This window comes from Leptodactylus fuscus, chromosome 4 (assembly GCF_031893055.1).
Source record: "Leptodactylus fuscus isolate aLepFus1 chromosome 4, aLepFus1.hap2, whole genome shotgun sequence".
Lineage (NCBI taxonomy): Eukaryota > Metazoa > Chordata > Amphibia > Anura > Leptodactylidae > Leptodactylus > Leptodactylus fuscus.
In genome coordinates this window covers 100,600,130-100,626,798 of record NC_134268.1, presented here as the reverse complement: position 1 = coordinate 100,626,798, position 26,669 = coordinate 100,600,130, and the positions used below count along the sequence as shown (strand labels likewise).

General features: G+C 41.9%; 1 protein-coding gene across 2 annotated transcripts in view; it reads left to right on the top strand.

The window, feature by feature from the left end:
• Positions 1–18,602, top strand: part of DCDC2 (doublecortin domain containing 2) — a 136,890-nt gene extending 118,288 nt beyond the window's left edge. For both annotated transcript variants that reach the window (XM_075270941.1, XM_075270940.1), the window contains 2 exons: positions 4,761–5,114; positions 16,965–18,602. In XM_075270941.1, coding sequence (XP_075127042.1) covers positions 4,761–5,114; positions 16,965–17,063 — 453 coding nt within the window. In that variant the 3' untranslated portion in view covers positions 17,064–18,602. The remainder of the gene's footprint in view (positions 1–4,760; positions 5,115–16,964) is intronic.
• The last annotated feature ends 8,067 nt before the right edge of the window (positions 18,603–26,669 follow it).

The following is a 26,669-nucleotide window of genomic DNA, read 5'->3' as shown; positions in this document are numbered from 1 at the left end:
ATAGTGAGCTGAATTCAGTGCACCGTTGGCTTTCTAGCGGTATATAAAACCGTATGCGCTCCTGAAGGTGAAAGGTCCTCTTTAAGGCTGAATTCTCTTCTGCTTTGAATACCCTGCTCAGAACCTCAGTCACAGATTCTGCCATCTTTTCAAGAAAATATAGTGTGGTATGCAGCATACAGCACTGTATTTTTTTCTAGTAGAATGATGGAATCCAACAATGGCTGCTAAATAATGAGTATTTCTTTTAACGTTGTAGTCATGGCATGATCATGTGTGAATCGTATAAACCAATACATAAGCATTATGAGAAGAATATTTTTGATGTCCCCTTGTCATGCGTAGAAGAGGTAATGGGTAATACTACCACCATCAGGCTCGTGAATAGTTATATTGCAGCAGACAGGTTCCTGTATATCTTGTAATAAGCTCATTAACTTACATTACTTCCAGTATTTTTTCTGTACACTGAGAGATGATTTCCAAGTAAGCAAATTAGTAAAGGGTCAAAGAGTTCAGACAGTGCCAGCCAGACATTAAAGGGAATACCAATAATGCATGCAGTGTCCAAAATGAAAGCTGCTTTTGAAGCTGGTCATCATCATTCTCTGACCAGAACTAATTATTTCATTTTTCCTTTCATAAATAACTAACTCTAGGGCAAATACACTCCAGGAATTTCTAAGTAGGAGGTTTGAGTTGAAAAAGCTTTTATGTAATGTAATATATAATGCCTTTCATATTGCTGCAGAAAGTGATCAAAAATTAAATGATATATTAGGATAAACAGATACAACACAGTTGCCAGGTCCCCAGTCCTTGGACTGTTTAAAGTATACAGATATGACCCTCGACTTGGCTTCAGTTAGGTTAAGGATTCCAATTTCTAATGAAACCAATTCAATACAGTATCACTACATGCTAGCAAAACCCTTGACAGGCTGCAGTACACATCTTATCCACTGAGAGACCTTGACAATTTTGTTGTTTTGAAAAGCTGGTCATCTTGTGACAAAGCTATCTGGACCTTTTGCCTGTATAGCTAACATTACTTTACATCTTTAAATTGTATGATGGACCCATGTTATGCTACCACTGTCTTCAGAAGACTACTCTACCAGTGTTTCAACCTTTTTTTTTTATTGAAATAAGGAAAGATGTCACACGATTGGTCGAAAGTCTGCATTCAAGGTAGCAAAGAAGTTTGGACTTCATAGGCATCACATGCAGCATCTATAAGGTCCACTTTAGGCGAACCACACCTATTGACTAGTCAAGGGCTCTGCCAAGTAGTAGCAAACTCTATGCTCGCTGATCCTGCAGTGGCATGTTTATTCACCAATGGTACTCACCAAAAGAGGGCAGTTTTTTTTTGTTTGTTTTTTTAACATCTGCCTCTGCTATGTGACACTCATTGGAGTACATTTATTAGGCTACTTGTGCTTTTTTGGACCTTTTTCTGTGCTAAGAAGATTTCATTTCTGAAGCATTTTTGCACGCTATAATGCTGCTCTCGCCACTTTTACTTTTTGGCAAGAAAGGGAGGTGTGGCCTAAGTGAAGATTCTTTTCACGCAGTATTTATGACTTGCGCCTTTTTTAAAAAGGTGCAAATGCACTCCAGTTTACAGGCAGCGTGAAAGAGTCCATCAGGTTAGAATACATTACATTCAGGTTAGAATACATTACTAAACTAACAAAAGTGCACTACATTTAGCAAGGAGGTGCGCCTACATCATAAATAAACACAGTACAACTAGTCTAAAAACTAGTCTGAAAAAGGGCGCACCTAGTCTAAAAAAGGGTGCACCTGCGAAAAGTTTTGGTCAAAAAGGGGAAGATGATAAATAATCTCCAGTATCTCCACAAAAACAGTAGTCAATACCAACTTATATGGAAGGGGTTACCACATTACTAGTAGAGCGCCTTCACCTGGCTGCTGACCAACCCTCATTAACAGATCACTTGTCTGCAAATCCAAAATTAAACACCCAACTTTCCTCTACTCTTTAATTTATAGCAGTGTTTTAAAGTTTGTGAATCCTTCCAAATTTTCTGTATCTCTGCTTAAAGAGGACCTTTTGTGTCCCTGGGCACATGTGGTATTACATTCTGCTAGAAAGCCGACAATGCGCTGAATTCAGCGTACTATCGGCTTTCCCGTTATGTGCCCTGCTGAAGAGCCATCGGTGCCATTACTGTAGCTCTTCAGTGTCAGAAGGGTGTTCCTGACTGTCTGTGAGGAACGCCCCTCTTGACAGTAGAGTCCAAAGCACAGTACTGGCAGAGGCGGCGTTCCTTTCTGCCCAGCGATGGCGATGAGGAACACCCTCCCAGTACTAGTCTATGGACGAGTACTGTCTGCAGAGGGCATTCCTCACCGCACTGCAGCGTTTTTTCGATGCAGCTCGCTAAGTGGCCTTCGCCTAAGCGTTATTTTCCATAATAAAAAAAAAAATCCTTTCTTTAACCCCTTCCCGACATGCGCCGTAATAGTACGGCGCGTGTCGGGTCTGTAACTATGGCAACCGCCCGGGAGCCGGGCGGCCGCCATAGCCGCCGGGTGTCTACTGCTTTAAGCAGTAGACAACCGGCTCTAATGCCTCCGATCGGTCCCCGGACCGATCGGAGGCATTAACCCCTCCGGCGCTGCTGTCAAAGGCGCCGGAGGCGCCATCTTCCCGGCGGCGCATGGGCGCCGCCATTTTGGCAGGGATCGCCGGCTCCTGGAGCATGCTCCAGGGCCGACCCCCCGTTGCCATGACAGCCGGGAGCCTTGTTAAGGGCTCCCAGCCAGTCTGCAAATTCTCTCTTTTGCAGGCTGGTGTATACAGCCTGCAAAAGAGATGATGATTTTTTGCAATGCATTGCAATGCATTAGCATTGTAATGCATTGCATTAGTGATCAGACCCCCTGGGGTTCAACACCCCTAGGGGGTCTAATAAATGCAAAAAAAAAATAAAAAAAAAAGTAAAAAAAAAAAATATAAAAAAATATAAAAAGTATTAAAAGTTCAAATCACCCCCCTTTCCCTAGAACAAATATAAAAGTAGTTAAAAACTGTGAAACACATACATGTTAGGTATCCCCGCGTCCGAAATCGCCCGCTCTACAAATCTATAAAAATATTTTTCCTGTTCGGTAAACGCCGTAGCAGGAAAAATAGTCAAAAGTGCCAAACCGCTGTTTTTTCACTGTTTTAATTCTGATAAAAATTTGAATAAAAAGTGATCAAAGCAATATCATTTCCCGAAAATGGTAGAACTAAAAAGTACACCCGGCCCCGCAAAAAAAGACGCCCTATGCATCCCCGTACACCTATGTATAAAAAAGTTACGGCCGTCGGAATATGGCGACTTTTAGAAAAAAAATTTTTTAACACCGTTTTGGAATTTTTTTTAGGGGTCAAAATGTAAATAAAACCATATAAATTTGGTATCCCTGGAACCGTACCGAAACACAGAATACAGGGGACATGTCATTTTGGCTGCACAGTGAACGCCGTAAAACCAAAGTCCGTAAGAAAGTCGCAGAAATGCATTTTTTCTTCAAATCCACCCCATTCTGAATTTTTTTCCTGCTTCCCAGTACATTATATAGAATAATTAATGGTGGCATCATGAAGAAAAAATTGTCCCGCAAAAATTAAGACCTCATATGACTCTGGGAGCGGAGAAATAAAAAAGTTATGGGGTTTAGAAGGAGGGGAGTCAAAAACGAAAAACGAAAATCAAAAAATGCCATCGGCGGGAAGGGGTTAAACATCAAAAGGACCAACCCTCAGGAACATCAAGTTATTGATGATCCTTAACTAACAACTATCATTCACTGCAGCACTATGTAAATAAAACTGTGAGCAGTGTACGTTTTCTCTCAAACATATCAACTTTCTAATCTTTTGTTCTAGAGAAACCTTCATTTGATGCTTTTGTTTATTATAAATTACAAGTGTCACTAAGTGTCACTTTATATGAATGTTTTAGAAGCAATGCTTTCTGACCAACTTGGTTCTTTTAACTACGGTGTGCATTGGCTACAAAAGACAAGAGAGTCAAAGTTGACCTTGAAACCAGAATGAAATACACATATATTTTACTTGAAAGCTTTATTCTACCTTATGCAGCCTTGTACTGCTGCATATTTTAGTCCTTATAGGTCTGCCAAGGGTGAACTAAACACCTGCTGCAGACTTTCCAAAGATCATGCTTTTGTTAATTCAAGGACTGTCTGAGATAAAAAGCAGTAGACTTATTACCTAGTCCTAACAAAAAGCTGCAGTTTGAATAACAAACAAGTAAATAATAGTGTTCCATTAACTACCTCCAGAGCTGTCTTCATATCTCACTAAAGGGGTTACTGTGATTAGTGGGCTCCGGGCACTGAGGTCAGAGGGGCTGCAACACAATTCTGAGCACAATCATCTTTGGTTCCAGGCGTTTCCGTTATGAAGAACTATGTACAGGTAATATATTGAAAGTCAAATGAAGCTGGAGGACTTCCAATCTGCAAAAGTGACATACATAAGAGAAGTATATTTTTTAGCACTGTAATGTGTTCTGTAACATCGTGGTGACAGTTGAACATTTTTGAGGTGGGTGGTAGATTACTTCCTTTAAGTAAGCAAATTAATGTACATCAACCCCTTTAAGGTTAGCATCGCAAGTCAGGTTATTATTTTGATAATGAAAGACTTATACAGAGTTGTTCATCAACCTGTGGCTCTTCAGTTATTGTCTTTAATGGATTTTCAACTATTACAGAGAGTGGCTGAAACAGTTGAAGAAGAAGTAAGAGACAATGAGAATCAAGATGCTGAGGAGGCTGTTGAAGAAGCAGAAGAACAGGAAGAGGAAGGTGGCCATAATAACATTGACGTAGATCACGTTCATGAGGAAGAAACAGGTGAAAATGAGGAGCATAGTATGGTAAGTCATGAAGTCGAAGCAAATCATGGGAAGATGCACAATGATTCAGAAGATGTGATTGATAATTGTGGAGATGGACGTTGGGAAGAAGATCAGCATATAAACGGGCAAATTAACGGTGATATTTATGAGAATGAAGAGGATGAAGATGGAGGCCATAATGGAAACGTCAATGACCATGAAAGTCAGGTAAAGCTATGAGATCATGAATAACATGAAACACATACAGTATATTTATTTTTTTATTGAAGATCACAAACATCTTTTGACCATTGCATCATAAATGTGTGTGCTTTCTCATGTTCATCTAAAGTGTGTCCGGGATAAACAGTGGAAGATATTGACCTTGTTCTCACACATATTTGTATGACTGCTTAGCTTCTTTTACAAGCAAAAGCATTCTAGAAGTATAAACCCAGGCTATGAGAAACTCAGATTCCATCCGAAGCTTAAGGCACAGGCTAGAGACAAAAGAAAATCTTCAGCTGAATGACATTAAACATTTTCCTTCTGCGTTACTGGAATATGTCCAATAGTAAAACAATAAGAGAATCTGCTATTTATATTATGTTATATAACATCTTAGTGGCCAGTTTATTATGGCTACTCGTGGCTCTTACATTGTAAGGCCACCTCTGGCCCACTACTCTACATTGTAATGTACTACAATGTCATTTGCCTATACTAATATATAGGTAATTATACACATTATTGTAAAGTTAAGGACTATTTCAACAAAAACAATCACCTATTGTAATGGCCAAAAATTACTTAAATATGTATGGCTTTGACAGCGTAAGGGTGGTGACACGTGGCGTACCTGGGATGCAGCCATAACCATATCCCTTTCCCAACTACCTCTGTTCCACTCCTGTACAAGTGAAACATTAAGTAATTTCAGCTGGATATAATTCCAGGCAACGCCACACAGTCTGATAATATGGAGGTGAAATGAATCACTGTTTTACATATACTTTATTGTTCACCATTCATTTAATGGTCGTTCAACCATCAATTTTATAAGTATGGCCACATTATCAACCTTCCTCTCCGCTCTAGCCTCCAATTGCTATTTTCCATCACAGGCAGTGCATTAAAGGGATATTCTGGTTACCAGGATAGGGGTTAGCTTCTGATTGGTAGGTGTCCAGCTGCTGAGACCCCCACCAATCACAAGAACTGGGGTGTTTTGCACCACAGTCTAGACCAGGGGTCCTCAAACTTTTTAAACAGTGGGCCGGAGGCAAAGCAGGTCGCACAGACATCGGGAGCGGTGCCCTCCAATAGGTAAAGTGAAGTGTGCTCCATGGCCTGGCCCGAGCTCCCCTTGAGCTTCATTGTAAACGCACGCCTGCTGGCGTTGTCGGCGGGGCCAGACGGAAGTGCTTGGCGGGCCGCAGTTTGAGGACCCCTGGTCTAGACAATGTGGTCGGAAATGCTATTCATTACAAAATACAGTTCTCGGCTATCTTTAGCAGTATCTGAAATAAACCGAGCAGGGATTTGTATTTTCAGTCCCTGAGATGCAGAAGACCCCGGTTCTCATAATTGGTGGGTTCCCAGAGGGTGGTCCTCCCTGATCAATTAGTTACTCCCTATCCTGTGGCAACCCTTACAAGACCCTGCTTTTGTGTTTTACTCCACCCTCTTGAAACTTTAACTACTGCTATTCTCCAACAAATAACATGTGCAGATGTTTTGCTTCCCCCACAGCCTGCCCAAATTCATTGTTTGTGAAATCACTTTAACCCATTATGTTTTGCAATTTAAACGTTAATGAATAATTTCATGTTATCTTTCTTGACTCTGCATAATAACCACTTTACATAAAAAAAATAAAAAATCAAATTGGTTATAATAAACTGGCCACTAAGCAGAGCTGTGAGCTGATCTTAGGTCAGCCTGCTGTAAGAAAAGTAAGTCTGCAGAACAGCAATGTATAGGCAGGTCACTAAGGTGTGACTGCAGCAGTCACACCTAATTCATTATAATAGCAGGTTTTATCATAGTGGGTACTTGCTAATTCATACAATGCTGGTTTTTGCGGCTTCCAAATGTCTAAATAGAAATTGCCCAAGAGGGAGTTATTTGTCAAACTGAAAGAGAATTTCCAAGAGGTGACGCTGCAGCAAGTTCCCCTTTTCCACCTTAGGAAACTTATTTTCATATTCCTTTCCCAGAATTCTTAGTAGAGCATTCATGGTCTAATAAGTCCCTACAAACTTCAAAGCGGCCTTTGTAAGACTGTGTCTCCTTAAAGACACATAGTACCCCTTCTGACCCACTTCTACGACCTTAGCCTCCTTTTGGAGGAGTTATTCTTGCTTGGTTTAAGTCTACAGGCAAACAAAGTAGGACTTATTTGCACATTCCTTATGAGGACAAAATGGAAATATATAGTCAGATCTACTGTTTGGTATAGTGGAGGTCAACCACTTCCACTATTCCTCGCAGTGGATATAGTCTGTTATGGCAATCCCATTTCATTGGAGGGGTACGAGAATGATGTCTGAAGGGAAATACCAGGGCTGTACCTCAGTAATATGTTGAATACATGTCTGCTTGCTTTTTTGAAGAATAATACATACTAAGCATACTCATTGTACCCAATAATAAGACCCATAGGCATTTACTGTGACCTGGATAGCTGAATGAGCACATATCACAGTAAGGTGACAGAGCATTATTGGTCTTCTAAGATGTGAGAAGATGACAATCTGGAGGATGACTCAAGAAAAGACTATATGCAACATGTCTACAGGCCAGTAGGTGTCAGACGTGCAGAAGAAATGTGCACTTAGCTTGTCCATATTTCTTAATGAAATTAACTATTTCATTAAATGGGATTAAAGGCTTAGTCCACTAGGAAGAGCATGTACAGGGCTGAAGAGCTGAGATAATGATTATTTCTCATTGTAATGTGATAATTAGTCCTGCAATATATACCTTGACATCTTTATACAGGCATGGCATATAGAAATTAGTAGGTTGTATTCAGGAACTTCACCAGAAAGAAAATGTGGAATAATGAAGATACATCTCCAAGCATTAATACTGTAAGAATATGATGGTTCACATGTTATATAGATAGATCCCACTGGGGAGAATATTGTTGTCCAAAACATATGTATTAGTTCAGTGTGGTACAAGTAGGATTGTAGAGTACAAATTAGTAACGTTTCGGCTAGTTAAGTCTTCCTCAGACTCTACAAATGAACATACACAATAGTGAACAATCCATTACAAAGTTTTTCAAAGACAGCAAATACAATGTACTATGGTTACAAAACATACAAAGTGTGATTATAAGTGATCAAATATAATACATGTAAATGCAAAAAATTGTCACATTAATTTCAGTATCAAGTGGACACTGTATTTTGTACAAGATCACAATAGCCCATGGTAGTTCCGGCCTAGTAAGAGAAAGGTGTGTGTTAAGTGAGACGGTGCCAATATTATCTCCAGTGGGATCTATCTATATAAGGGTCCATTCACACAGAATAAACGGTCGCTCATTTTGGCAAAATACACGTGTAAAAATAAGACTCCCATTGACTTCAATGTCACTTTTTTTACATGTCTAAAATGTCATTGAAGTCAATGGGAGTCTTATTTTTACATGTGTATTTTGCCAAAATGAACACGTTTACTCTGTGTGAATGGACCCTTATATTGAATTCAAGGCTTGGGACCCTATCCCACGGATTTACCTAAAGGTGCATGCCACACCTTTTCATAGATATGATGATTCACATAATCCTACAAGCTGTCATGCAATAGTACAGGCAATCTTTTTCAGTTAAGTTCTAAATATTGGCATTGTAAGCTAATGGTTGGGGTGCTAGGGAAGATACCACAATACACGCTAATGTTTTCATCATTGCCAAAAATCCCCTGTCTTAGAAGTGAGCATGGGCCCCTTTTTGAGCATATGTATGTAAGTATAGTAGAATCCCAAAGTGGGCATGCAAATCCCATGCCCACTTTGCATTAAAATTCCCAGTATGAACACGCTGCGATTTCCAAAACCAGCACAGTTTTGGAAATCGCAGCTTGCTGGTGGTTTTCCCATAGATATAATTGTAACTTCTGTTCAAAGAGCGTTCCCGCCACAGTTTTTCCCACAGCGCTTTAGCGCTGAAGATCTTCCCGTGGGGCCTTAGCCTCAAAGGAAAAAACAACAAAAAATGGATTGATCCAAAAAGGATTCCAAACAGTTACAGAGCAAATACTCAAATACCTCATAGTTAATAATGGGTATCTCTCAAAAAACTGTTCTTTTGTGATCTTTGTCTGTTTTTGACAAATCTTTTTTGCTTTTCTTCCCCCTTCTTCATTCTGAGCATGCGCAGAGGAAAAATTGAGTGCAAAAGAGACACGTGGCGGGTTCATACCTGCACCTGGTCTCTGCTTTCAGGTTTCCATCTTCTGCCTGAGAAACTGGACAGGAGATGGAAACCGGCAGTCACTATTATTATTATTATTATTGTTTATTTATATAGCACCATTAATTCCATGGTGCTTTACATTTGGGGGTTACATACAATACACAAAATATACAGGTACATATCATACTGACAGTGATCGGCTGGCACAGTGGGGTAGAGGGCCCTGCCCGCGAGGGCTTACAATCTATGAGGGAAGGGGGGTAGAGACAGAAGGAGAGGGGGAGACTGTACAGATGGCAGTGCGGTGATAGTGTTATTGGAGGTTGTAGGCCTTCCTGAATAGGTGAGTCTTCAGGGCCTTCTTGAAGCCTGTGATTGTGGGGGTCAGTCTTATGTGTCGTGGTAAGGAGTTCCAGAGTATGGGGGATGCACGGGAGAAGTCTTGGAGACGGTTGTGTGAGGAGCGGATGAGGGCAGAGCGCAGTAGGAGGTCGTTGGAGGATCTGAGGTTACGTGTGGGCAGGTAGCAGGAGATGAGGTCAGAGATATATGGAGGGGACAGGTTGTGGATGGCTTTGTATGTTAGCGTTAGTAGCTTGAACTCAATTCGCTGGGCTATGGGTAACTAGTGGAGGGACTGGCAGAGAGGAGCAGCCGATGAAGATCGGGGGGTGAGGTGGATTAAGCGAGCAGCACAGTTTAAGGTGGACTGGAGGGGGGCGAGGGTGTTTGCCGGGAGTCCATGCAGAAGGGTGTTGCAGTAGTCTAAGCGGGAGATTATGAGGGCCTGGACGAGCATCTTGGTAGTTTCTGGGGTGAGGAAGGAGCGGATTCGGTGGATGTTCTTGAGCTGGAGGCGACGAGGTGTTGAGGGTTTGAATATGTGGTTTGAAGGATAAGTCGGAGTCCAGGGTTACCCCAAGGCATCGGGCCTGTGGGACAGGGGTAAGTGGGGTTCCATTAACTTTGATAGATGGGTCAGGTGGAGGGGCTATACAGGATGGGCTGAAGATGATAAACTCTGATTTCTCCATGTTGAGTTTGAGAAAGCGGGAGGAGAGGAAGGAGGCTACGGCCACTAGACAATCTGGAATTCTGGCCAGCAGGGAGGTAATGTCTGGTCCAGAGATATATATTTGGGTGTCGTCGGCATAGCAATGGTACTGAAAGCCATGAGATTCTATGAGTTGGCCCAGGTCAAGGGTGTAGATGGAGAACAGGAGGGGTCCTAGGACGGAGCCTTGGGGGACACCTACAGAGAGAGGGCGTGGTGAGGAGGTGGTGTGCGAGTGGGAGACACTGAATGTGCGATCAGAGAGGTATGAGGAGATCCACGAAAGGGCCAAGTCTGAGATACCAAGGGATGAGAGAATTTCTAACAGGAGGGAGTGGTTAACTGTGTCAAAGGCAGAGGAGAGGTCGAGGAGGAGGAGGACAGAGTAATGGCGCTTGGCTTTGGCGGTTAGCAGGTCGTTAGTGACTTTTGTTAGGGCAGTTTCAGTGGAGTGCCGGGGTCTGAAGCCTGACTGAAGTCTGTCAAAGAGCAGGTTGGACGAGAGATAGGAGGAGAGTTTTGAATTCGAATGGGTTTGCAAATTGTCCCCCGTGAGTGTATTCTGCCCTCCGCGGCGAAACCGTTTTCTTTTAACTGGACACAAAGTCGGACATGCAGGACTTTGTGTCCGGTTAAAAAAAAAACTGTTTCGCAGTGGAGACCAGAAGATTCTCACGGGCGGACACTGGCTGCCAGGTTTCTGTCTCCTGTCGGCAGAAGGCGGAAACCTACAAAGCGGAGACCATGCGCAGGTGTGAACCTGCCCACAGATTGCTATTTGTTAATAATCCGTTTGTGTCTGGCTTCTATAGACCTTAATGTTGAAGAAAAAATTAAACAGGTTCATTGCTGTCCATTTGGTATCCTTATTTTTCGGATGGAGAAAAAATCTTGCAAGCAAATTTTTTCTCTGTCCAAAAGAGGAGATACCAGATGGAAATGCTCTAAATACACACCTGCACATGGTTGTTACTACCCATTGTAAGCAATAGACGGTTTGAGGCGATTTCAAACGCTGATGTGAACCTAGCCTTATGCTGTGTTCACACATCAGTATGCCATCGTCCGTTTGAATTCAGTTTGACACTTCAAAACGGACTGATGCACATACTGATTGTATATGACACCTTTTTATACTGATAGCAAATGTTCTCATCCCCTAGAGGACAGATAAGGGGATTAAAAGTAGAAATTGTAAACAAAGTAAAGATAAGGAGATATAATAAATGTCCTTATGTCCTCCTTATCTCTACTTTGTTTACAATTACTACTTTTAATCCCCTTATCTGTCCTCTAGGGGATGAGAACGTTTGCTATCAGCATAAAAAGGTGTCAGCATACAATCAGTATGTGTATCAGTCCGTTTTGAAGTGTCAAACTGAATTCAAACGGACAGATGGCATACTGATGTGTGAACATACCCTTACGCTAGGTTCACACCTGCGTTCTACTCTCCGTTCTGTGCTTTCCGTCTTCTGCATGCCAGAAGACGGAAAGCACAGACCGGGTCCGACCGTGAGCGGCAGTGAGCGTTTTATAGTCTCCGCCGCGAAACCGGATTTTTTAATCCGGACACAGAGTACTGCATGTCCGACTCTGTGTCCGGATTAAAAAACCCGGTTTTGCGGCAGAGAGCTCAAAACGCTCACTGCCGCTCATGGCCGGACAGCTTTCTCACCCATTCAAATGAATGGGTGAGAAAGACTCCTGCAGGTTTCCGTCTCCTGCTCTGTTTTATGCAGGAAACGGAAACCTGCAGAACGGACACCTGGGCGCAGATGTGAACGAGCCCTTAGTGGCATATGTTTGCAACGTCATAAGTGTAAATAGTGGGTATACACAGTTGCACGTGTCTGTCATATATTTCCTCTACATTTTCCACCATATATCCTGAAAACATTGAAAAACACATTTAATGTAGCCTTTATTTTAAACGTCGCACATTCAGCTCTGCTGTCACTTCACTCTCTGAATAGGCTTAGATCTTGTAATGGTATATAACAGGGAAACCTAATACTTCAGCGAGCTATGCATTATTTCTTTGCCAATTTTATAGCAGAATATACACATGAACATAAAATGACAATTCCACTTTCTTTTCAATAATTTTTATTGAATTCTTTCAAAGAATATTGAACACAACAGAACAAAAGGTCACAGGAAGGACCGCAATAACAATGCCACTTTCTAAATATGAATGTCATAGGCGCTAATATAGAAATGACTGTGCTTACTCATAGGATATCTGCAAAAAATCCCTGACCAATCTGTAGTGGACAATAACAGTGTATTGATGGACACATTGGTCATGTGATGAATCATGTGATCATTGTGTCAGTTGCATCTTATGTTTGTGCGTGCGTCGGCATGTACAAGCTCTTACTTATGTCTATGTGCATGCACAGAAATGGGAGACTATAGACACGATATCAGGTGTCTGACAGCACTACTGAAGTAACAGATTGGTGATACAATATTGATAATTTATTAAATTTGAAGCACACATCAGTGGTGTTATAATAATATTTAATAGGAAGAGTGCCCCTTACCAGTAAGCTTTAGACTCCCAGCAACCCATTGTCACCTGTAGATTGTGATCTTTGCAGTAAGTGTTTGCAGCGCCACCACAGGAGAAAGAGATGAGTGAACACTATTCAAAACTCCCGTTTCGAATAGCACGCACCCATAGGAATGAATGGACGCAGCTGGCACGCAGGGGGTTAAGTGGCCGGCCGCCGCAAAGTCTGCGTGCTGGCCGCTTCCATTCATTCCTATGGGTACGTGCTATTCGAAATGGCCGTTTCGAATAGTGTTCGCTCATCTCTATTATCCATTTCCTATTAAGATCTATGGGCTGTCCAAGTAATTATTGGACATTTTAGATCCTCCAACAAATTTACTTACCAGTATGTATTATATATAGTTAAATATATAATGAAAATCTAAAAATTAATGAATTAAGCAATTAATGCAAGGAATATGTTATACAACACTAATGTATAACCTGAAGCTGACATCTTTAATGAAGACCACAATCACAGAAACATATGGATGGTTTAGATGTTTAGCTTTATATGTTTTGTTATATAATTCACATGAAGGGCCATGTGAATTATGTAAATGATGCTGGGTGAGGAAGTTCTACTTATAGAAAAATGTAAATGAGAATAATGATGGGAATAGATCATGCCAATTACAATGGATTAGACATCATGTGTATAAATATTATGCTAAAATCATGTATTTACCATGAAGTCCTTTTCCTACAGCATGTATGATTGTTTTAGTTAGATTTTTGGTTTGGTTGGAGGTGGATTTTAGGGACTCTGATACCATGTTTCATGCTGACAAACTAATGACAGTACCTTGTAGGGCTGCTTCTGCACTTTCCAAAAATGCCTTTCTTATTCTGCATTGCAGCTCCATTTTAATGAAAATCAGGATTTTATCATTTTGCAAATAAGCTGAAAAGGGGCTTTAGGGTTGTTTCTTCTCCTGCTGGGACTTTACTCTTAGCTCTAGATAATCGCTGCTAACTCCCACCCATCCCTGTCCCTCATTGCTGGAGTGACATCTATCACTTTATCTACAGTTAAGGTTTGGTATCTGGAGCAGAGAGTGAAGACTTAGCAGCATAACGGACGTAATGGAAAAAAAAATCGAAAGAGGCAAACAGCTGTTTTTTTTGCCATTTTGTCCCCCATAGCAATTTGAATAAAAAGCGATCAAAACATCAGACATTCCCAAAATGAATAAAAAGTACATCTGACCCTGCAAAAAAAGACACCTTATGCATCAAAAGTTATGAGAGTCAAAAAATGTTGACTCCAAGAAATTTTTTATTTTTTTTGCAAACTTCTGTATTTTTTAAATGACTTAAAACATTAAAAAAGTATTTAAATTTGGTATCCCTGGATTTGTACCAACTCATAGAATGCAGGGGGCATGTCAATTTGCTGCACTGTGAAAGCCGCAAAAATGAAGAATGGTTGATGCAGGAAGGGATTAAGCTGGCGTTGTAGCCATCTAAAATACATTTCTTCATCACACAGTAGTTAGATAATATTTGCGCAATCTTTTATTTTCTCCCATTTTTGTTTTACATTTAAGATAAATTATAAAAAAAATATAAAAAATGGTATATAGACTGTTTATTCAAAGAATTGTGCAGTTTGAATGTCCGATTTCAATATGACTAGTTTTTGCTGATCAGAAGATCATGGGAGCCTATCAGCTGTTATTGGCAGAGGATGCAGTCAGCAGGCATCCATTTTCTGTTTACTGAAGCTACTGTACAGGAGACATTAGGCAGTAACTGGCACCTATTGAAATGTATGGGCCATTTATGTAACTCATTCAGAAGATGGCTGCTTTCAAAGGGGAGATGTTCTTTTAAAGCTGTTGGGAATGCATTTGCTAGAAGTAGCCTTCTGCTGATATCAAGGGGCAGTAAGGGAAAAATTGCATTTATCCCAGGACTAATAATACACTGCTCAAAAAAAAATAAAGGGAACACTCAAATAACACATCGTAGATCTGAATGAATGAAATAATCTCATTGAATACTTTGTTCTGTACAAAGCTGAATGTGATGACAACAAAATCACACAAAAATCATCAATGGAAATCAAATTTGTTAACCAATGGAGGTCTGGATTTGGAGTCCCACCCCCCCAAAAAAAAATGAAAGTGGAAAAACACACTACAGGCTCATCCAACTTTTATGTAATGTTCTTAAAACATGTCAAAATGAGGCTCAGTAATGTGTTTGGCCTCCATGTGCCTGTATGATGTCCCTACAATGCCTGGGCATGCTCCTAATGAGGTTGCAGATGTTCTCCAGAGGGATCTCCTCCCAGATCTTGACTAATGCATCAGTTTGTGGTGCAATGTGACATGCCAGGCGCTACCAGCAGACAGGCCAGTACACCAGAAGATGTGGTGGGAGCCGTAGGAGGGCAACAACCCAGCAGCAGGACTGCTACCTCAGCTTTTGTGCAAGGAGAAACAGGAGGAGCACTGCCAGAGCCCTGCAAAATGACCTCCAGCAGGCCACAAATGTGCATGTGTCTGCACAAACGGTTAGAAACCAACTCCATGAGGTATGAGGGCCCAACGTCCACAGATGGGGGTTCTGCTCACAGTCCAACACAATGCAAGACGCTTGACATTTGCCACAGAACACCAGGATTGGCAACTTCGCCACTGGCGCCCTGTGCTCTTCAGAGATGAAAGAAGGCTCACACTGAGCACATGTGAAGGACGTGACAGAGTCTGGAGACACCATGGAGAGCGATCTGCTGCCTGCAACATCCTTCAGCATGACCGGTTTGGCAGTGGGTCAGAAATGGTGTGTGGTGGCATTTATTTGGAGAGCTGCACAGCCTTCCATGTGCTCGCCAGAGGTAGCCTGACTGCCATTAGGTACCGAGATGAGATCCTCAGACCCCTTGTGAGACCATATGTTGGTGCAGTTGGCCCTGGGCTCCTCCTAATGCAGGACAATGCCAGACCTCATGTGGCTGGAGTGTGTCAGCAGTTCCTGCAAGATGAAGGCATTGAAGCTATGGACTGGCCCGCCCGTTCCCCAGACCTGAATCAGTTTCAGCACATCTGGGACATCATGTCTTGCTCCATCCACCAACGTCACATTGCACCACAGACTGTCCAGGAGTTGACAGATGCTTTAGTCCAGGTCTGGGAGGAGATCCCTCAGGAGACCATCCGTAACCTCCTCAGGAGCATGCCCAGGCCTTGTAGGGAGGTCATACAGGCACGTGGAGGCCACACACACTACTGAGCCCCATTTTAACATGTTTTAAGGACATCACATCAAAGTTGAATAAGCCTGTAGTGTGTTTTTCCACTTTAATTTTGGGAGGGACTCCAAATCCAGGCCTCCATTGGTTAATACATTTGATTTCCATTGATAATTTTTGTGTGATTTTTGTTGTCATCACATTCAACATTATACAGAACAAAGTATTCAATGAGAATATTTCATTCATTCAGATCTAGGATGTGTTATTTGAGTGTTCCCTTTATTTTTTGAGCAGTGTACAAAGTCTTTACATTAATAAGTATTTATATGAAAATGTTTCATATTAATGTTATGTGTAGTAGTTTCCATTCTTCTGGTCCATTGGAGGACGAGAAGAATGGAAAACTGATCAGTTCTATGATGGCACAAATGGAGCCCAAGGGACTCCATTGACTATAATGGAGTCTGTCAGGTGTCCATCCTTTTTAACTAAAATTGCAATGTGAAAAAGTCAGACTTGCAGAATTTTTTAGTTTGGCTATTTTAGACTGTTCTGCTCCAGAATATCTAAGCAGAGTCTCCAACACAGATATGAACTCAGAATTCGAACTTATCTGACTGTCCTTTTTGGGTCATTACAAAACTTTTCATTTGTTGGAGCTGCATTGTGCTCGGGTGTTATTGAATTGGGATCACCAGAACCAGATTGTTTGACCTATGAGTCTGTCAGTACATAGAGCATACATTTAGTATGCAATTTAGTCATTTGATTTCTATAGTTGTATCCATCAGGATTAGTTGATTTTTCTATGTTCTTTATTTTATTGTTGTAGGCTGAATATTCTCTTCCAAGACCAACATCATCAAGACTTCTGGAGAAGGTCTCCACTCCCAGTGAAGAAGATAAGAAGGAAGACGCTGCTGTAGCCTAACCTTGAGAAGATGACCCCTGTTCTTCAATGCTACCTTGATACTTGAATCGGCTTGTTTTTTTTTTTGTTTGTTTTTTTTTTTTTTTTGTTTTATTATATCATTACGAAGCTGGAGGATTATAATATATGTTTGTAGTAGTGTGTAGACCTCTACGCACACCCTCATATAAATGCATCAGAATATGCACTGTTTCTAAGGCAGGTTATTTTTTTATCAGGAATGTCATTCCTATCTATTTATTAGGCTACTTTTTATACCGCCAGATGTTTTGTAATCATAATTTGAACGTTTTGTGAAGCCATATTACATTACCAGTAACATTGCACTATTCCCAGTCTCTTCATATATAGCTAATGCTTGTTGCTTATTTTATTACATTTCATGTACAAGTCATTGGAAAATACAAAGTAACATACGGCAACCCATCTTTAGTTTTCTAACTTGTCATACAAGATGGTGTAATCCCATTAGTTGCTATGTGCCACATCTTGTTTTCTTAGCTTCCTATCCTCCAGATAGACATATATTCCAATATGTTTAATAGAATTTTACATAACATAATTATAATGCATAGTAGTCAGTATTTGGTCTTCAATCAGACACAGAACATACAGCAACACAAGTTAGTTTCTTGTTATATTCTGCCTTCTAAGAGACAATGCTCAGGCTAATTAGAAAACATCTCCCATCGCTATTGCTATTGTACATGATACAACAACATGTGGCGGCCGTTGACAGTAATTTACATTGTGCATGTAAAGATTTTATGGGCTCTGTTTTATAGCTGGTGATGTCTGCTACTGAGCCTAGACTCAAGGGAATATTGACAAGAATTTAGAAATAATGACCTATGTCCCATTCTGCATGTTTACTCTGATCACCGGCTTGAAATGCACTAACATTTACTCACTGTGTCCTTGTAAAGTGTAAAATGTCATTGTCATTAAATAGAAATCCCTGCACATACAGAGCCGACTAAGGTAGGGAAAGCTGGTCAGAGCTGACGGTACAGGATCTTACTTAAAACATGTCATTATTATGCAAGTTTACTGAATATCACATTCTGTAGCTCTCTTGATGAAATGGAGATAATGCACATGGACAGATTATCCAGAAACCTCAATGTGAATACAAAGAAACAATTTGTATCCATCTGGGCAGATATAATCTGACCCATTTTGTTAATGGCTGAGAGCTCAAGTGATATAAATAGTTTTTAGGCATGCACAATTTGCGGATTATCCCTGTAGACTGTAAAGGCGGCCGTTCAGTTGTGTTGTTCATAAAACTGACTGATGGTGAACTTAATCTGTAAGGTATAAGGTGATACTGCATTGCTTATTTATTACATGTACTCACATATTACAGATAAAATATAGAATGTTATTTTTCCTAACAAGAGATTCTCATATATGCAAAAATATTACATAAAAGTTATATATTGTGTCACAAATAAACTGCTATCTACCTTACATGTGTCTTGATGGGTATTATTAAGTAGACATAGTCTTCAGATGAACTGGTCATTAACTGAATTACGTGACAATGTTTCATTGCTGGCAATAAATCTTCTTTGAAGAATTACATACATTACATTGCAACATATTTAATGCAAGGGTATACAAAGATGTACACTAGGGAATCCATGCTACCTTTAGAAAAAGGTAATAGTGGTCTTTGCAGTTTATGATATGACAATTGTGTAAGGGGCTATGCTTTCTCTTAAACCTTAGATACTATCCTCAGGATATCTCACATAAGTACTATCAAGGTGTCTATGGGATTCCTCTATTGTTCCCTTTTTTTGAATTAAAAAAAAAAATTCTCTATTTTGCTCTTAGACTTCCTACATTCATATAAGAACATTACGATATAATTTGCTCTGGCTTTTCATTATAAAAAGCAAAAATTTTATAAAAAATCATTTCTGGCACATTTAGGCCGAGAAGGATCAGATAGTGTATTTATTATGGTGCAGAGTTCCACAGTTTCTGATCTATAAGTGGAAACACAATAATTAATTAAATGAGTTAATTAGTTATGCAGCATGTCCATAATCATAAAAAAAAATTTGCACTAGTGCACTAGCATTTAGTGCACTAATCTGCACTAAATCAACACCACACTTTCTGTTTCTATTGGTTGACAGGTATGTGGGTGGAGTGGTTTCTCTCAGGTAACTTGCTGTGACATCACAAGTAGGTTCAATCAGGTAACTTGCTGTGACATCACAAGTAGGTTCAGTCAGGTAACTTGCTGTGACATCACAAGTAGGTTCAGTCAGGTAACTTGCTGTGACATCACAAGTAGGTTCAGTCAGGTAACTTGCTGTGACATCACAAGTAGGTTCAGTCAAGTAACTTGCTGTGACATCACAAGTAGGTTCAGTCAGGTAACTTGCTGTGACATCACAAGTAGGTTCAGTCAAGTAACTTGCTGTGACATCACAAGTAGGTTCAGTCAAGTAACTTGCTGTGACATCACAAGTAGGTTCAGTCAAGTAACTTGCTGTGATATCACAAGTAGGTTCACTCAGGTAACTTGCTGTGACATCACAAGTAGGTTCAGTCAGGTAAGCTGCTAACAGATAATGAATGAGAGGTAAGCAACTTCCAGCTGCTGTGACATCACAATTGTGCATCACTTAAACTCCCATAACATTAAAAGTGGGTTTCACACAGGTAACTTGGTGTGACAAGACAATTGAGTCAGACAAGCTAGTTTGACTTGTGTGTTTTTGTTGGGTAACTATTGTGAAAACTAGGTATGTGCCATCACAAGTGAGGTTAGCTGTGACACACGGCCACGTTACTTTTATTGTCTGTGAATGGAGGTTATTCACATGACTGATATTTTGATGGTTTGTTGTAATGGACTGTCAAAATATAGGTCATGCTCAATTTTTATATGAGTGATCTGTGAAAATGGTCGCTCCTCAGGTAGTATGGCTAAAGAAGTTACTAAAGGCAGGTTCACACCAGCGCCCAGTCTCCGCTTTGCAGGTTTCCGTCTTCTGCCTGAGAAATTGGACAGGAGACGGAAACCGGCAATCAGTTTTCAAACCTATTCACTTGAATGGGTTTGCAAAGTGTCCGCCATGAGCGTCTTCTGGTCTCTGCGGCGAAACCATTTTTTTTAACTGGACACAAAGTCAGACATGCAGGACTTTGTGTCCAGTAAAAAAAACCTGTTTTGCCGCGGAGACCAGAAGACGCTCAAAGGCGGATACTGACTGCCAGGTTTCTGTCTCCTGTCCAGTTACTCAGACAGAAGATGGAAACCCACAAAGTGGAGACCGGGCGCAGGTGTGAACCTGCCCTAAGGGTGCATTCACACTGAGTAAACGCTAGCTTATTCTGTAGAGTAAAATTACACTTGTAAATTTTGCTATCCCATTGACTTCAATGACATTTTACAGGCGTATTTTTACAGGCGTATTTTTTACAGGCGTATTTTTTACAGGCGTATTTTTACACTTGTAAAAAAATATCATTGAAGTCAATGGGATAGCAAAATTTACAAGTGTAATTTTACTCTACAAAATAAGCTAGCGTTTACTCAGTGTGAATGCACCCTAACTCAGGAGTTCACGTGCTCAGATAACCTTGCAGCTGGTGCTTGGATGATTTTGATCATCTAATCTAAAGTTAGTGGTGAGAACAAAGCAGTTGTAAAGTAGAAGTATGGTGGATTAATATATATGGGGGTAATGTATGTATAGGGGTATTGATTCAGATAGATAGGAAGAACAGAAATTAAAATCAAACTAAATTACACAAATCTTTCATTAAAAAAGTTCAGGTATTCTGCAATCTGTTACTGTAAAAAACAAACCGCATCAAAAAACAGTTTGAAGAGGAGAATCTTGGCTTCACACCATCGATGAAAAAAGGAATCCAGCACGGCCATTCACAGGGAAATAAAAACTCCTTCTTTATTGGTATTTCAGCATAAAATTACTTGCACACACATAATTGTTCCTCAGGGCTCGTTCACATCTGCGCCCGGCACTCCGTTATGCAGGTTTCCGTTTCCTGCATAAAACAGAGCAGGAGACGGAAACCAGCAGGACTCTTTCTCACCCATTCACTTGAATGGGTGAGAAAGCTGTCCGGCCGTGAGCGGCGGTGAGCATTTTATGCTCTCCACCGCGAAACCGGGTTTTTTAATCCGGACACAGAGTCGGACATGCAGTACTCTGTGTCTGGATTTTTAAAAAACGGTTTCGCGGCGGAGAGCATAAAACCCTCACGGCCGGTCCCGGTCTGTGGTTTCCGTCTTCTTGCATGCAGAAGACGGAAACCATAGAACGGAGACCAAAACGCAGGTGTGAACCTAGCGTTAGATATCATTGGTCAGACTGACACGTTTCGGAATGTTTTTCCTTTCTCAAAGCTGAGGAAGTTGAAAATTCGTGCACAGCTGGGGTTCAATGTGGAAGTGGACGAGGGGAATGCAGCAAGGAGAATCACCTACAAGTGGCTGAGTACGCCTTTCCTTTTTCCCTATATCTTGAATCTTGGCTTCTCCATAATGACCAAACTAGTGAAGAAGAGGCTATAAAACTGCTGCAGGGACCTATTACATGAACCCTACAGTAGAATTACTTCATGCTTGAGCATTTTACACTATGTCACTGAATCGTTGATGTGATGTCACAAGATTAGTTTCTTGTACCAAAACAGCTGGGACATAGGAAACATGACACCATAGATGATGCTAGTAGTGGACGCTTGGACAGACTTGACTAGACAAGGGTGGTGTGAAAGGAAGGATAGCAGATGTTTTGGTTCAGAAAACAAAACTTTTACCGATATTAAATATTTATTATGTAACTAAACAGTTCAGACATAAACGATGGTCATGGTTGGAATTGTAAATCCTTATATTTGTATTTAAAACTGAGTTCACAATGTCCTCTGTATTACAGAGCCAACTTTTAATAAATCAAAGACACCACAGACAATAGTACAGCTTACCTCTGAATGGTATGGCCCGTGACATATCTGATCAAGGCTGTATTTGACTTTAGGAGACTACACTCCCTCATTATAAGCTCATGGGTGTCTGACTGTTTTTGACATTTACATGCACTTTAATCCCATTATAGAGCAATACCAATGCTATTACATATGTTCAATGTGTATTTCTTTCAGAATCCATACTGTGCCTTTATATTACAGAAATATAGATAGTGGTGCTATTCCTTAACTATCACAGCAAGCCAGGCATGAGTCATACAGTAAGCAGGCTGGCCATGTCATCAGATACTATTGATAGGAGCTGTAGGTGGCATGGCTGATCAGGCGGTGACCTTCAGCTTGTATGTGTCGCCTACCTCAGCTTCCAGTTAATTCATTTTCTAATCTTTGTTCTTATTGCTCTGACTTTAACCAACTTAGCATGTATTATAATGGTGTACCATTACCATTGTAGGTGTTTTGTAATGCTGCAAAGGTTAATGGGTAGTTGATTCTAGCATCCAATTCAGGTAAATCTCTAGTGACCTTTTGGGCGTCTATATATATACACTCACCGGCCACTTTATTAGGTACACCTGTCCAACTGCTCGTTAACACTTAATTTCTAATCAGCCAATCACATGGCGGCAACTCAGTGCATTTAGGCATGTAGACATGGTCAAGACAATCTCCTGCAGTTCAAACTGAGCATCAGTATGGGGAAGAAAGGTGATTTCAGTGCCTTTGAACGTGGCATGGTTGTTGGTGCCAGAAGGGCTGGTCTGAGTATTTCAGAAACTGCTGATCTACTGGGATTTTCACGCACAACCATCTCTAGGGTTTACAGAGAATGGTCCGAAAAAGAAAAAACATCCAGTGAGCGGCAGTTCTGTGGGCGGAAATGCGTTGTTGATGCCAGAGGTCAGAGGAGAATGGCCAGACTGGTTCGAGCTGATAGAAAGGCAACAGTGACTCAAATAGCCACCCGTTACAACCAAGGTAGCCAGAAGAGCATCTCTGAACGCACAGTACGTCGAACTTTGAGGCAGATGGGCTACAGCAGCAGAAGACCACACCGGGTGCCACTCCTTTCAGCTAAGAACAGGAAACTGAGGCTACAATTTGCACAAGCTCATCGAAATTGGACAATTGAAGATTGGAAAAACGTTGCCTGGTCTGATGAGTCTCGATTTCTGCTGCGACATTCGGATGGTAGGGTCAGAATTTGGCGTCAACAACATGAAAGCATGGATCCATCCTGCCTTGTATCAACGGTTCAGGCTGGTGGTGGTGGTGTCATGGTGTGGGGAATATTTTCTTGGCACTCTTTGGGCCCCTTGGTACCAATTGAGCATTGTTGCAACGCCAAAGCCTACCTGAGTATTGTTGCTGACCATGTCCATCCCTTTATGACCACAATGTACCCAACATCTGATGGCTACTTTCAGCAGGATAATGCGCCATGTCATAAAGCTGGAATCATCTCAGACTGGTTTCTTGAACATGACAATGAGTTCACTGTACTCCAATGGCCTCCACAGTCACCAGATCTCAATCCAATAGAGCATCTTTGGGATGTGGTGGAACGGGAGATTCGCATCATGGATGTGCAGCCGACAAATCTGCGGCAACTGTGTGATGCCATCATGTCAATATGGACCAAAATCTCTGAGGAATGCTTCCAGCACCTTGTTGAATCTATGCCACGAAGAATTGAGGCAGTTCTGAAGGCAAAAGGGGGTCCAACCCGTTACTAGCATGGTGTATCTAATAAAGTGGCCGGTGAGTGTATATTAGCTATAGCCCGCGACCTCGTCTGCTGTCCCCTCACCCTTGCGCGATCCACCTGCAGCACGGCTTGTGGCCCCCCATGGCCCTTTCCTTGTGGCCAGCGCGGTCACCTCCCACAGCGTAGTGGGCCAGGACCCCACAGCCCCGCTGCTGCACCTCTGGCCCTCCCCTTACCCCCCACCCACATCCCCGGCCCCCTTTACAGTCACCTCCTATATCTACCTCTTCCCCCCACACCACCCACCCGTGACCTTGGTTACCCTCCCCCCTTTCCACATGTTCAATCTGCCCCCCCCTACTTGCCTTCTGCCCTCTGGTGTGAAATCCGACTCCCCCGGCCCCCTCTCTAACCCCTACCACCAGCACCTCCCCCAAACCAGCAACCCACCCCCGGCCCCTACCGATCACCCATGCCCCACCACCCCTCTCCCCCTTAAGCAAGCCGGCGATCCCTGTTCCCGCAGCACAGCTGACTAAGACAGCATTTCCTCTGCTGGCGCTGCTATGTTTGTGTTCCGCGCCGGCACCCGGAGCAAGCTCTGGGGCCGGCATCACGTTGCTATGGCAGCCGGGAGCCGTGCGCAGGGTCCCCGGGCTGTCGGTCTTTCACTCCTACTGCAGCCTATGGCACGTAGCTTGCAGTAGAAGCGCCGGTTTTATGCTATGCTATACCAGCGCTTCTATTGCAGGTTACGTAGCCTAGGCTGCAGTAGGAGCAAAAGACCGACAGGACGGACCCTGCGCAAGGCTCCCGGCTGCCATAGGAACATAACGCCGGCCCCGGAGCTTGGTCCGGGTGCCAACATGGAGAAGGAATATAATGGAGACGATCGTTGCGGACACCGGACACCCCCACCCCGCTGGACTCACCTTGTGTATGGTGTGTAGTCCGCAACATCTGCCGGTCCTGTGTAGCCGGCCGGCATACCGGCAGTGTGTAAGCGGCCAGGGATGGCAGCGGCGGCTGGAGCATGTGGGCTGCCGCCATGTTGACTACGGTCTTCCCGGTCAATCGGCCCGCCCACACTTTGTCGGCAACGTATGGTGCTGCAGCTACATGTTTATTATGTTTCTTCACCTCCCCTGGGTCTCTGATTATTATACTCCAGGGTCTGAAAAGACCCAAGCGTATAATAATAGTTCTTGGGTGGGCCACTATGGGGCATTATAGAGTTGGGTGGGCAACTGTGAGGCATATTAGAAGTTGCAGGATGCACTGTAGCCCCTGAAACCTCTATTATGCCTCACAGCGGCCCCCTGCAACCTCTATTATGCCCCACAGTCTATTGTGGGACATTATATATATATATATATATATATATATATATAGGGGTTGGGTGCATGGAGAAGTGAGGAGTCAAAGATGTCTGTGTTGCAAACTTTACAGAGTCAAATCAAAGCTGGAAGAAGTGTTCATGGTGGTCCAAAGGGAAAAGATGGGAAATATGGGAAGACATCTCCTGTATGTAACAAAATATTACTGTATTGTATTCACTGTAATGTTACCATTAGCACCCCTTCCCGCTCTGCTGCCTAAGGTGGACGATCAAAAGATGGCGTCTTTTGATTGTCCACCTCAGGCAGCAGAGAGGCTAGGTTCACCACCTCACACACCGTGTCACCTAACCAGTTCAGCTTTTGGCTGCTCCTGAAGACGTTGTCTATGTGATCCCCTGGTTTTCACCTTTTACTCCATATACACGGAAGTGGACTTAAATGTAGGGTATCAACAGGTTTGTAACACTGTGTTATCAATCAGGTATGTAGTCAGATATGGGTCATAGTCAGGGTTGGCAGAGAATGAGCCCAGTCCATGCATGGGTTATCAGCAGAACAGACATCTAGAAAAAATTTCAGGCCAGGATAAAGGAACACAGATAACACACACCTTTACCTGAACCAGAAAGCTAGTAACCTATTTTTCTTGCTATGAGAGAAGGTTGCCCTTATATGTCCAATAGGGATTGTATGGGGACACTATACTGGTGCTCGCACTGGGACAGAGAGATGTAAGGAAGACAGGAGCATCGGCCGGAAGAAGCTGAAGTATGCCAGAGTTTATGAATAACCCAGCAGCTGTGAAAGGAATAACAAAATGCCAGCAGTGACGGGCCGTCAGCGTTACGTAATGATATATTCTGTCATCACTTATTGTTGGGGTCCCCATCATCCTCAGTAAGAGTCCCCAGATTTTTCCTGCACAGTGACAGTCCTGGTCACACTTGTACCCACCCAGCTCTAGGGTGCCACTCTGCAGATGGTATGATGGAAAGACCACAGGGGTGACCTCTTTTCTCTCTGAAATCTGAAGAACAATCGCCATGCCCTTGTAAATATTGTGTTTTCAGACACTTTACAGACGGATGAGCTATTCTAAGGATTGGTCATCAATATACAGTATAACTCCTGGTAACCCCTTTAATAATAACTGACCACACACTAGCAGATGCCCCCTCTCATCTATGTGTGATAAAGGTATATAGCATGGTTTTATGCACTATGGTGAATATACACATGAAACAAATCACTGACTGATAAGAGGCGAGAGAGAATTAAGTAGAGAGTGATTTGACACATTGATTCTGTTTCTCTTTGCTCAGTGATCTTTTATTTCCAGACAATAAAAAATGAAAAGGATCACTTATGTGAAATCCAACAGCGAAACATTGCAAATATATTCTAGACTACACTCTTCACATGATAGGAAATACAAATTGTGACTGTTCAGACAGACTTGACTGGGAGGCAATTTTACAACAAGAGAATTCACTTTAAGATGAAGCTTTCCTTTGATATTAATTATCTTTGCTATTAATGTTAACAATCCAAATATCTCCTTCCTACAACTGATAT